Here is a 12,655-nt window from a genome sequence, read left to right on the forward strand (position 1 = left end):
CTAGTTCTTCTTGAGTCAATTTTGGTATTTAGTATTTGTTTTTACGGAAAACTGTTTCAGTTAAGCTTTAGAATGTAACGACGTGAACTTATATTCTCTTAAGACCTCGTTTTGTAGTTATGGCCCCATTTTCTTTCCAGATATAGTATGTGTATTTCCTCTTGAAAATCAATTTTCTGAGTTGAAACCTTGACTCGTTTCAGACTTCTTGGGTTTTAATAAACAAATTATGTGTCTATAAATTTATTTGAACATACTTTTTATAAATTTATTTTATTTATTTATTTTTGGCTGCTTTGGGTCTTTGTTGCGGTGTGTGGGCCTTCTCTAGTTGCGGCGAGCAGGGACTGCTCTTCGTTGCAGTGCACGGGCTTCTCATTGCAGTGGCTTCTCTTGTTGCGGAGCACAGGCTGTAGGCGTGCGGGCTTCAGTAGTTGTGGCTCACGGGCTCCAGAGTGCAGGCTCAGGAGTTGTGGCGCCCAGGCTTAGTTGCTCCACAGCATGTGGGATCTTCCTGGACCAGGGCTCGAACCCGTCTCCCCTGCATTGGCAGGCAGATTCTTAACCACTGCACCACCAGGGAAGCCCCTGAACATACTTTTTAAAAGCTTCATTCCACTAGTGTTGATAATACTTCTATCCTTCACTTCTAAATATTTCATCACTTCAATTGTGATTTACCTTTTTATCCATGAATCACTTAGGAAAGTAATTTCCCAAACACACAGAGTTTTGTTTTTGCTACTTTTAAGAAATCATTTGTGGTTTAACTGCATGGAGGTCAGAGAGCCTGAAGAGTTGACATGATGTAAACCTCACATTTGTTGAGTCTCCCTTTAGGATCTGCTGGTCACAATGGATTTTTGCATACGTTTCAAGTGAACCTAAACAGAATCTTTATTAATTTTGGAGCAAGGTTCTACATATACCCATTAGGTCAGGCTTCTAAGCTTTATTGTTCAGATTTTAATTTTACTACTAGAAGACAAAACACTTTTAGTCACTTGTTAATCACCACTCTGGTGTATTTCATTAACTTCTGTGGCTACCGTGTTTTCTTATGCACTGTCTTTCCTCTGAGTTCATTTTTCTTCTCCCTGAAGTTTATCCTTTAATAGGCACTTTTAGGAACGGTGTGGCTGGTGAACTCTTAAGTATGTTCATTTTGTCCTTCAAATGGCAGGTATAAAATTCTAGGTTAAGAGTTATTTTCCCTCAGCTCTTTCTAAATATTTCTCTTTCGTGCACTGGCTTTTCTTGTTAGAAGCATTCGTTGCATTTAAGATTTTTTCATTTTCCTTGATTTGTGTCACTAACAGGTACCTGTCATGGTAGGGTTTAAGTTAGCGTCTCACTGAGACTCAGCAGGTGCTACTGATCTAGAGTGATGCCTTTCTTTAGTTCTGGAACAACCGCATTCTATTCCTTCAGGCAGTGATCTTCCACGCTCCCTTACCTTCTCCGCTGTTGGAGCATCTCCGTTCCCCCATGTGTCTTGAGCACTCTCTCCTATTTGTCTGTCTTTCTGGGCCTCAGCACTGCGTAACTGTCTTCCAGCTCCCACGATGTGTCCCTTCTGTCGTGTCTCGTTTAGCCACTTAAAGTATAGCCCATTCTTTGGGGAATTTTTATTTTCAAGATTTTTGGTTTTTTTCTTTTCCTACAAAGTTGGCCCTGGTAATGCTTTGTTACCACAACACAGAAATACGGGAGGACGTGAAAGGATGGCGAGATGACCATTCAATCTGAGCTAGCCAGCAAAGCCCAGTGTCGTGCTCAGGATAGTAAAGGAGCTGGCCGGGCAGCCTGCGTGGGGACATTCCCTGCTCCCAGCACCCTCGCTGGTAAAGCCCAGCCGGTGAGGAGAAGCTGAGAAGTGCGTCTGGCACCCTCAGCCCGGCTCCCCACTGAGCCCCACGTCTCCTGCAGGTATCGGGCTTTCGGGGGGATGATGGACATCGTGCCCGGACCTACTGGACCCTTCTGGCTCTCCACCTGCCCTTCACCATCGTGTGTGAGGCACCAGCATGGTGGGCCCCACTCCCCACCCCCAGTACTTTGCCTAATCCCAGCACAAGGTGTGCAGGGGTTGGCGTGACCAAGGGCGCTCACTGCTGTGTCACCTTGGTCAGATCACAGTCCTCTGCATCCCTTCCCCGCCTGGCCTGTCTCCAGTTGTGTGGACGTCAGAATGCCCTGGGCACTGCGGAGTGTCCCACGGAAGCCAGGGGTGGTCTCTGTTGCTGTGGCCTGTCTCTTCCAGGAGTTTCCTTTTCTGATGCTTGCTGTCCGCTCAAGCCACACCTGAGGAGCAGGTGCCCACATACAGCCCCACGAAGGCCACTCTGGGCACTTGTTTTGCCAAGGGGTGGGGGTGCCCTGCCCCCAGCACGTGGTGTTCTCCATCGGCCGGGTCCTTGACCTCTTGGTGCCTGACATCCCCAGATCTGTGGAGATCAAGGTGAAGCGGGAGTACTACCTGGCCAAGCAGCCGCTAGCCGAGGACGAGGTGAGCGCCCCAGCCCCCGGTGCTCTGCTGCTGTCCCGCTCCCCCTTCTCTGCCCTTTCCTGAAAACAGGTTCTTGGTGGAACAAACGGGGCGGAAGGACCAGCCCTCGGGCTCAGAGATGAATCTGGGCCCGCAAGCCTAGGCTTGCCAGGAGCCAGAGGCACAGGGGTCGCCCTGAAAGCAGCCCCACCTGGAGGGCGGGGGGAAGATGCAGAGCTGTCACAAGGCTCACCACCCTCAGAGGCCACAGCCCGTCTCCTGGCCCCTCAGGCCTGCTGTGGCGCCCACGGCCGGCCAACTGCAGCGTGGTACCTGGAGTGCTGGGCATGCTATGCCCCGGGGCGGGGGGGGCCCGGGGGTATCAGGCAGCTCCTGCCCAGCCCCACGGACCAGTGCTGTCTCCTCACTCCCCTGGGGCAGGATGGCTCCGGTCCTTCCAGCCCCTGCCCCTCCCCCTCCCCCATCACCTGGCAGGCACTGGAGGTGGCCTCCACCGCGGGCTGCTCCATTCACACTTCCATTCCCCTCAGCCCTTCGGTGAGGCTCAGGCTCATCTCCTGTCCTCCGTCTTCTCTCCCATGCTCCCTGCACGTGCTCTCCCTCAGATGGCGGTGTCCCCTCTCCAGACCAGCCCCGCCTCTTCCCACCCTGTCCCTGCAGCGTCTTGCGAAACCTGCTGGGAGTCTGCCCACCACCCCCGCCCGCCCCCACAAGGCCTGCAGGTCTGTCTTCTCATCTCGAGCCCCTTTCCCTTCCAGCCTGTCCACAGCCTCTGAGCCGCCCTTTCCTCTCCTCCTGTGGCACCACCTGACTCCCCCAGACGGTGCGCTGTGAGTAGTGGGCACCCCTTCTCTCCGGGCAGCGAGCGCCCAGATGGGGAAGGTTTGGAAGGAGATTGAGCTTTATCCCCTGACCAGTGAATGCCTGGAGGAAAGGACACTCCTGCGATGCTCGGTGCATCTCCTTCCAGAAGTTCTGCCTGTCTGGGTGCACATGGTCCTCTTCAGAGCTGGGAGCTTAACGGTACCTGCAGTTCGACCTTGTCCACTGACTGGCTTCACAACCCCTCTCTGTGTTTACCTTCTCCTAGCTCGGATCACACAGCACCTCCCAACTTCGCCATCTGCTTACCGTTCTCTTGCTCTGCGGTTAGAAATCACACGGCATAAACGCCCGGAGACACCGCCCACCTTCGATTTCCTTAGGGGACGCTCCTCAAAGTGCACAGCAGTGTCAAAAAGGACACGTGGTTTTTAAAGCACCTTGATGCACTGCACCACCGCCCAGCTTTTCCCCAGAACTGCCAGTTGACACATTTAAAAACCCACGGCTCTGGGCCTCGGGCACTGAGCATTTCTTGACCAGTGGGGCTGAGGCTGTGGTGTGGCCACTGGCATTTTTTTGGAATCTGCCATTTGCTTACCCACTATTTAAAAAATGAGCCGTCCTTCCGCTTGTGGGTGGTGGGGCTGCACGCATCATGCCCTTGTCACCCAATCCACAAGTATTTTCTTGCAGATGGTTGCTGCGTTGTTGTTGTTGCTGTTTCAAACTTTTTAAATTTTAAAGTAAATTTATGGAAACGTAAGAAATGCTAGGTCACACCTCGGGTTTTCATGAAGTGAACACACCAGTGTAACCAGCTTTTGAACGAAGACACAGCCCTGGTCACCAGGACGCGGTCCTGACAAGGACCTTCCCACACCACCCTCCTCCTCCCACCAAGAGTAGCCACCAACGTGGCCTCCATTGGCGGGACGGAACGATGGAACCCACAGGTGCGACCTTTTCCGGGGGCCACACAACCACGAGCCTTCCCTGCAGCGTTGTGCACAACTAGCCCACCCCGGCTGCTGTGTCAGCTCCCTGAATGAAGACGGCCACTGAGCCGTTCTGCCCAGCTGCTGGGGACAGCGCTGCCTTCAAACTTTGTCCACACCTCCCAGCGGGGTGCCCGCTGGTGACCCCGGAGGGTGCATGCTTAGGAGTGGGAAGTGCCGGGTCACTGTCCACCCCCAACAATGACGCCTCCCAGCGCCGTGGCTCCTGTGGGAACAGTTAACACAGGGCTGAGAACCCTATGCCAGCTGGGAGAACTACACCAAATATCTGTGGGTGTCCAGTTACCACTCAAGAGCATGCTGAAGACACCCCTGGTTTCACTAGACCGAGCACAAGGGCTTCCCTGGTGGCATGGTGGTTAAGAATCCACCTGCCAGTGCAGGGGACACGGGTTCGAGCCCTGGTCTGGGAAGATCCCACATGCCGCGGAGCGACTAAGCCCGGGCGCCACACTTACTGAGCCTGTGTGCCACAACTACTGAAGCCCACGTGCCTAGAGCCCCGTGCTCTGCTACGAGAAGCCACCGCAATGAGAAGCCCACACACCACAACAAAGAGGAGCCCCCGCTCGCCACAACTAGAGGAAGCCTGTGCACAGCAACAAAGACCCAACGCAGCCAAAAGTAAAATAAATTAAAAAAAAAATTCCACTATTTAAAATAAAAGAATGAGCACACGCGGGACGTGATAAAAATGAGTCCCAGCACACTGTATCTGGTTTCGGGTTTTATTTTAGAATTTATAAAATTCCAGTGTCATCCATATTCATGAGTCTTTACACATGTTTGCATATAATCTCCAAATTTTAAAGTTAAGGCCAAGGGATGGATGGTAGCCATGGACACATATGATATGGAAGACATTCAACAAGGAGGAGACGGACACACGCGCCCATTCCCGCCAGGCTCTCCCCGCCGCATTGGAGGCCGCAGGGGACAGGCCTGGGCACAGTCATCTCATCCCCTTTAACAACAACCAAAAACAGAGTGAGCGAGACCCCAAACACTGTTTAGGAAAGGGGAGTTTGCATCTATGACATTTAGCAGTAAATGCACGTGTGCAAAAATCTGTTGTGAGAATTAAAAATTTACCTCTGGGGAGGACAGGGCTGGATGCTGTAGGAAAGACAGAGGGAGGGGGAGGTGCGGGCAGACTCCTGGGGGGGCCAGTGGGAAAGGCTCCGAAACTCAAGCTGAAGGAGAAGAGGGGATGCCCCCCCGCCCCTGCGAGGCTCCTAGAGGTGGGGGGGCCTTTCCTCCTGTCTCCCTGTTGCAATCAACCCCACCTCCTTCAGGGTCACGCAGCCCACCCAGCAGGAGCAAACACCCCTCCTTTCCTCTCCCAGGTGGCCATGCCTCTGAATGGGCACACTTAAGGCCGCCGGAGCTAGTGGGGACTTGCAGAGGCGACCGCAGTTAGACTCGGGGTCTACTCAGGAACTGAAGTCAGAAGGGGGCCGAGCTCCAGTTAATAAATTGAGAGAAAAACTCTAGGGGCGGGGGGAGAAGGTGGTCAGAGCAGAGACGACTGTCCCCAGGGCACAGGGCAGCTCCTCTAGGAAGCCCAGCATCTGGGACAAAACAACTCAGTGGCCCGTCGCCTCCGTGGAGACGGGGCCCCACCTTCCCCTCTTCAGGGCAGACCTTGACCAAGCCTGCTGGGGCCGGGGCACCCTGACCCGCCAAGACCTGGGGTCCAACCGCGGGACTGACCTACCACACACCTGACAGAGGCCGCCAACAGCACCGGGGCCTCTGGTCCCGGCCGAGCGGCAGCCTCTCTACCCCAGGGCCAGGAGGCCTGCCCTTCGAGCATGCATCAGCGGCCACCTGGGGGGGTGGCCCGTGTGCTCCCCGTTGGACGGGTCCACTGGCCACCGACCCAGTGGGTGAGGGACAGCACGGCCTTGAGCCGGGCACTCGGCTTCCAGCCCCCCAAGGCCGCAGCAAACACACCCTGAAGCTCGGGACACCCCATACCAGCTCTGAGGTAGAAAGAGGCAACTCAACAGGGGGCATCTGGGAAGGGGTGGGTGCGAGGGAGCGGAAGGTGGTGTAAAACCAAGTCAGCCAGCGTGCAAAGGGCGGGGCCTCCGCCCAGCAGGAGTGGGTGGTCTCCACCTCCCCGGCCCGCCCCCTCCTCTCGCACTCACCAGGCTCACCAGACGCGGGGCCTGCGCCTCTGCGGTCCGGGGCAGAGACCCCGACGTGACACAGGGCAAGCCAGGGGCCCCCCAAGAACCGCGTCTCCCTCCTGCCTTCCTGATCCCTCTGGCTCCACCGTGGCTCTCCTTTGGGTCTGTGGACGCCCAGTGTGCACACCGGGCCTCCCGACCTGCCCTGTGGCCTGGGTAAGCGGGCTTTTTGGCAGCTGGAAGGCGGCGGAGCGCATTCTACAGGGAGGAGCATCTGGACGGCAGGCAGGCACGAGAGAGGGAGGGGGGTGGGAAAGGAAGAGGGCAAACGTTTTGGCTTTTATAAAGTCAAGGAAATTTATTTCCTGAGGTCATGACACAGGAAGTAGACTCGGATGCACCTGTGGTGCTCTCCTGGCGGAGGCCAGAGCCTCACCGACGTGCTGGGTGACACCGTCCCGTGACCTCCTTAGTGTTCACAAGAGTGGAGAGCCGCCCAGAGCGAAGGCTGGGAGCAGGTCCCGTGCTACGCTGGGTGCCGCCAGGCCCGGGACCGGGCCACACACAGCGCGGGGCGCCGGCTTCGCTGTGAGACCTCGGGGAAGGGGAGCATCGACAATTTACGGAGGGTCCAGCCGCTGGGTCAGATTGAGACAAACCATCATGTGGCGGATTCAGGTCAGCAGGCTGGAGAGGGTTCTGCTCTTTGACCATTATCGTTTGGGGCCCCATGGGAGGGTCTTGGGGGCCACCTGAGCCCCAAAGCTGGGAAACTCCTCGGAGCTGCTCATATCGGGAGCCTGTGGGGGGAGAGAGGGCTCGGCTTCAGTGACGAGGCCGCCCCCGCCCCCCAGTAGCTTCTGGAACGGCCGCCGAGGCGCATGCGCAGGGGCTGGGTGGCTGAGCCTCACCTTCTCGCTGCTGCTGGCGGTCCAGGGAGCGTCACGCACCACGAAGCCCCTGGACGGCGCCTTAGACTCCTCGTGGGGGGCGGGCTTCACGTACAGCTGCAGCGCCTCGCTGTCCACCACGTCGGCCAGCTGTGGGCACAGGGTGGGGTGTCAGTTTGCAGCAGCGATGCCCGATGGGCACCCCCGCACCCGGCCCCAGGTGCCTGCCGCCCAGCCCGGACTCACATATTCCTCCTCCAGGTTGAGGATGTGGTCGATGGCCTCCTCCACGTTCTCCGGGAGCCCCGTCACGGTCACGCAGTTGGGGTCGGGGGCCCCACTCTGTGGGAAGCGAATGTCCACCTGGAAGGAGCACATACAGCAGCTAAGACGGCTCTGAGGGCCCCGTTGTGAGCGGCTGGGAATGGTCCGTTTCTAGTGAAGATTCCCCCTCGGGAGGACCGGGGCCCTGCAGGGCACCTGGTGTTCAGAGCCGCATGTGCCTTGCAGATGCAGAGCCATCGGCCACCACAGGGCTGCCGCCTTCCGCAGGCCATGCAGGGCGCCGCCGACAGGGTCAACTACACACAGCTGCGACCCCACGTGACCTCTACCTGAGGGACAGGCACCTGAGCCTCAGAAGTCTCCCGATCCGGTTCCCGAGTGTGGTCAGCGACCCAGGCAGGAAGAGGTGAAGCCCCAGGTGGTCCCCACTGCCCCCTCAACTGGCTCATGGGGAAACAAGCGGCTCGATGGTGCACGGAGCACCCAGCCGATCCCCCCTGCTGTGCTTTTAGGGCTCAACGCCCTTCACGATCAGGTCGGGGACTCACCTTGAATTCATCCATGATTTTGCGGATGGCTTTGCCACGGGCACCGATGATGCGGGCGTGAACACGGTGGTCTAGCGGGACATCCTCAGAAACCATCTGTTCAAGTTCACCCACAATTTTCAATATGGCATCCCGGGCAGCTTCTGTATTCTTCTCGTACCCTGTGATGGTAATTTGGTCCTGGGGCTGAGAAAGGAGAATCCGGTCAAAAGAGGCGGCACCCAGGGATGCCTGACTGCCAGCACCGACCCAGCGGGGTGCGGCTCTCGGGGGAGGTGAGGGGAAACCCAACCAGCTCAGAAGGGAGAGTGCCTAAAACAGCAGGTTACCAGTACCTGAGTTCTCCCGCCCCCCCCCGCACACCTTCACCAGAAAGACAGTCACGGGTGAGCAGGAGGAAGGGCACCGGGCCCCAAAGCCGAGGGGACGCTGGCAGCTGAGGGCACGGGGGTGGGTGGCCTCTACTGGAGGCGTCTCCGCTGGACAGACACACCGACCTGGAGACAAGGTGCAGACAACCGTGGCCGGCACCCCTGCCCCTCAAACCAGCAGGTGAGACGCCAGAGCCGTAAAGATGAGCAGAGCAAATGGGTAACTTAAGGCAGAGAGAAGGAAACTACAAGTGACAACCTAAAGCCATATTCCTCAGGGCAGGGAAAAGCACTACACCCACACGGAAGAACACAACACGACGCAGAAGGACCACAGGACACGAACGAACACCTGGACACGAAACAGAAGAGCAGGAACTCGGTGACCCACGCCAGGAGAGAGACAAGAGAAACGCCAGGACACACCAGGGCCGCGGCCAGGTCCCTCCGGTCCCGAAGAAGCAGATGCAGACGGTGGGCGGTGGGCTCCACCCAGAACCCAGCCCAGCAGAGCCCAGACTCCCACCAGCCGGCGGGCCCATCGTCCGCCAAGTACACAACAGCACAGAACAGACTGCAAACGCAGCATAAGCCTCACAGGAAAAAGCCACGAATGCGACACAGGACCACTCAGCCCCACCTGGCTCATGGAATACTAACCAAAATAATCTAAACACTAAACAGTGACTAAAAAATTGATGATTAGGTGGAAAAGTTGGGGGAAATAAAAGGTAGCGAAGGCGAGGAGTTTGAGCTAAATTCTCAAGGTCAAGATCATTTAAGAAAATCACGAATGAAAAAGAACAGTAGTTTCATGAACTACTTAGAGATACAAGGGTGACGAGACGGCACCGCCCAGGGTGCACCGGGGAGGGTCAGCGGGGTCAGTGAGGATGCCGGCGGCCGAGTCCAGAGCAGCAAGAGGCTGGGAGGGGAGGAGGCAGGGCGGGCGGCAGGAGGGCCCAGGTCACCTCCCAGGGGTCGAGCCTGAGGGGCAGAGAGCGTGAGGGAGGGGGCAGGCAGGGGTGTGTGAGGCCTGGGGGTGATGTCTGGGGGGAGGGGCTGCCTTCCACTGCCCTGAGTGCAGCGGGCGGAGGGCCAGGTGGGCACGGGAAAAGTGCTCCAAGCCCATGACAGAGAAGCCTCGTGCGCTGGCCTGGGCCAACGTGGGCCCAGACTCCAAGCCACAGTCAGCTCCCCAGAGACCTGCTACTCTCACCATCCCTCTGGATGCACCCTAAGTTTGCGTGGTCACTGTCCCCAGGTCAGGACGAAGACCACCGAGAGCCCCTCTGCCCCTGAAGCGCTCCACCGTGGTGTCTGACTCAAGTGGGGCCCTCCTTACCTGGTTCCCATCATCCTTATCAGGAAACTGGATGTTCACGTCATGCTCCAAGCGGATTTGGGTGATCACTGCCCCCTTCCTCCCAATGATTTTGGGGTGATACTTGGGGTCTACAGTGACACTCAGCTTAAAACTCCTTAAAGCCTGCAGATGAGACAAGAGAAAGTGAGGGGGAGGGGGGGCACGTCCGCCTCGGCCCTCAGCATCGCGCGCCCACGTGCCCCTTCCATCCTCAACCTGGAAGGGATCCGTCGTCACCTCTGCAACAAGAACGAGACACGGCCTTCCTGCTAGCTGCTGCGCCCCTTCCGCCATCAGCTAGTAATGAGAACCCGAGGACCTGACCACTCCACAACCACGAGCACAGATCCTTCAGAAAAGAGGAGAAGCTGCGTGCTGGTAGCCGACAGGCCTGGCACAGCACACGGCAAGCCCTGGGCTCTACCACCCTGACTTGTGAAACAGAGACCTGATGAGTAAGTATAAAAAAGTTCTGCGTCTTTTGGGGTAGGGGTACGAAAGCAGGCAAAAGAAACCCCAAACCAAACCAAAACAAACAAAAAACCCACAAAAGGGAGCAAAAGTGCTAAGGGATGTCCACAGGCAGAGGCTCAGGCAAAGCCCTAGGCAGAGAAGGGCCCCCAAAGCCTGTGCCGAGGCTGAGACAGTGGGGACCACAGACTCGTGAGGGCCCTGCCCCGTCACCAGACGCCAGGAAGGTCCCCTCAGCAAGGGGTCCGTCACCCCCACAGAAAATGTAACAGCACTTCACGTTTCCCGCCCCTGCGAGCGTCACTCGTGTAATCCTCCAAACGCCAGCCCCACAGAGAGGCAAAGCGGCTTCTCACATCCACCCAACGGCAGGGAAACAGCACCAAGGGCGTCAGTGGGAGCCACCTGGGACCACAGTCACATGTTGGGGGGCGAGAGGGTCTTTCCTAGCAATGGCTCCCAGGCCTCCCCAGCTGAACCTTCCCTGTAAGGTTGGCAAATGTCTTCAGATCTACTTAAGAAACAGCTAACTAACGTGGAAGCCCACCTTCACCACCGTTAACGTCAAGAAAAAAGAGCCACGGCCCCAACATTGCCTCTGATGAAAGCTCGCTGCACAGGGGGTCAACTGGCTCTCCCGCTGCCACCTGACTTCACTGGCTGAGGGGCAGCCCAGGAGCTGGAGGTCGGGGCCCCCCGGGTGATCCTCCCTGGCCCACGCAGCCCCGCCCGGCCCTCACCCGGTCCTCTTGCTCTGCCTGCAGCTCCTTCACCCGCTCCAGCAGCCCAGCCTTGGCCCGGTCCAAATTCACAGCCAGGCCCGTGATGGCAATGACATCAGACTGCAGTTCAGGTGCCGGGACGTGAATATTCACCTGTGCGGAGACGGGGACAGGCCTGATGCACACACAGGACAGACACGTGTCTATCTGGTCCCCACCAGCGGGGAGTTTGGGAGCCGTGATCAGCTGTCCACCTGTCCCTTTGGCCAGGGACACAACTGCAGGCTCAGGACAAGGCGGGTGGGACGTGAAGCCCCACTCCGAGGGCTGACCTCCTGACCTGGGGGGCACCCCCGCCGACACCTGGTCTACAGGGAAAGGACCCGCCAACAGCTGTACCTCAAACTCGTCCATCATCTTGCGGATCCCGCTTCCCTTCTGCCCGATGATGTACCGGTGAAGGTCAAAGGGCACCTCCACTTCAATGGTGACGGGAACCAGCGCCTGCAGGGCAGGGGGTGAGGTGAGGCCTGAGAGCGAGGAGCAGAGGGACCCTGTGGGCTCAGCAACAGGTCTTCATGGAGCACAGGGGACGAGCCTGTGACAATCAGACTGCTTTCTCGAACCTTCTGTGCCATTCCACTCGGACTGAGAATGCCGCCTACACCTCTGACTCAACAGAGGACACGGAAAAAGGGTATGGAATGCAGTCTTCAGGTCAACGCTGGCAGAGCAAACAGACCCGGGCCTGTGCTCAACACAGCAGCCCCTTGCAGAAGCAAAGCAGCACAACTCCAGGGAGAGGCATCAGGGGCCCACAGAGGAGGGGAGTGGGGCTCACACAGAGGCTCGCCCTGATCCCAGCCTCGCTGAGACCCTAGAGTGGGTCAGAGTGATGGGACACCACCCGGGACCATAGACTCCACTGTCCCGACTGCAGCCCCGACTGTGCCCTTTACCTCAGCAAGCTGCTTGCCCCACTTGACCCGTGATACGACAGAACCCCTGTCCTGTCCACTGAGGTGGCGCTCAGCAATTACTCATCCTTGTGAGGCCCGGCAGCTGCACACCACGGAAGGGGAGTCCGAGCCCCACCAGCTCCGCGCCCGTCCTTGGCCCTGGGCCTGCAGCCCCGATCCTGGGCTGTGACCCAGTCCAGCACCTTCCGCAGTGCGAGCCGAGGTGCTTGGGCTCAAGTAACTAGACCCGCTCTCCCTTCCCGCCCCCACCCCGGTGCCTGCTGATGGGCCCCCAGGGACGCGGGAGTGGTGGCGGGGTTCTGAACGCACCTCGAGGGCTTCCTTGGCGGCCTCACACTTCTCCTTCCGGCCGGAGATGACGATGATGTCGCACCTCCTGGGGGAGCCGGGCTCAGCCTCCTTGCCATCCCTCCCCTCCCCCGCGTCGTCACCATTCTCCTGGACAGCAGGCTCCACACTGTGCACTAGGGACAGGGAAGGGGCAGCTCAAGCTGCCGAGCGCCCAGGCCCAGGCCGTCCTACGGGCCACCGCACGAC

General features: G+C 58.0%; 1 protein-coding gene across 1 annotated transcript in view; it reads right to left on the reverse strand.

Annotated features, from left to right (window-relative positions):
- Positions 1–7,198: 7,198 nt before the first annotated feature.
- HDLBP (high density lipoprotein binding protein) overlaps positions 7,199–12,655 on the reverse strand; it is a 29,884-nt gene continuing 24,427 nt past the window's right edge. The window contains 8 exon segments of the mRNA XM_007472087.1: positions 7,199–7,285; positions 7,397–7,525; positions 7,622–7,738; positions 8,209–8,394; positions 9,925–10,068; positions 11,157–11,291; positions 11,538–11,642; positions 12,428–12,582. Coding sequence (XP_007472149.1) covers positions 7,199–7,285; positions 7,397–7,525; positions 7,622–7,738; positions 8,209–8,394; positions 9,925–10,068; positions 11,157–11,291; positions 11,538–11,642; positions 12,428–12,582 — 1,058 coding nt within the window.

Source organism: Lipotes vexillifer, unplaced genomic scaffold (genome assembly GCF_000442215.2).
Source record: "Lipotes vexillifer unplaced genomic scaffold, Lipotes_vexillifer_v1.1 scaffold988, whole genome shotgun sequence".
NCBI lineage: Eukaryota > Metazoa > Chordata > Mammalia > Artiodactyla > Lipotidae > Lipotes > Lipotes vexillifer.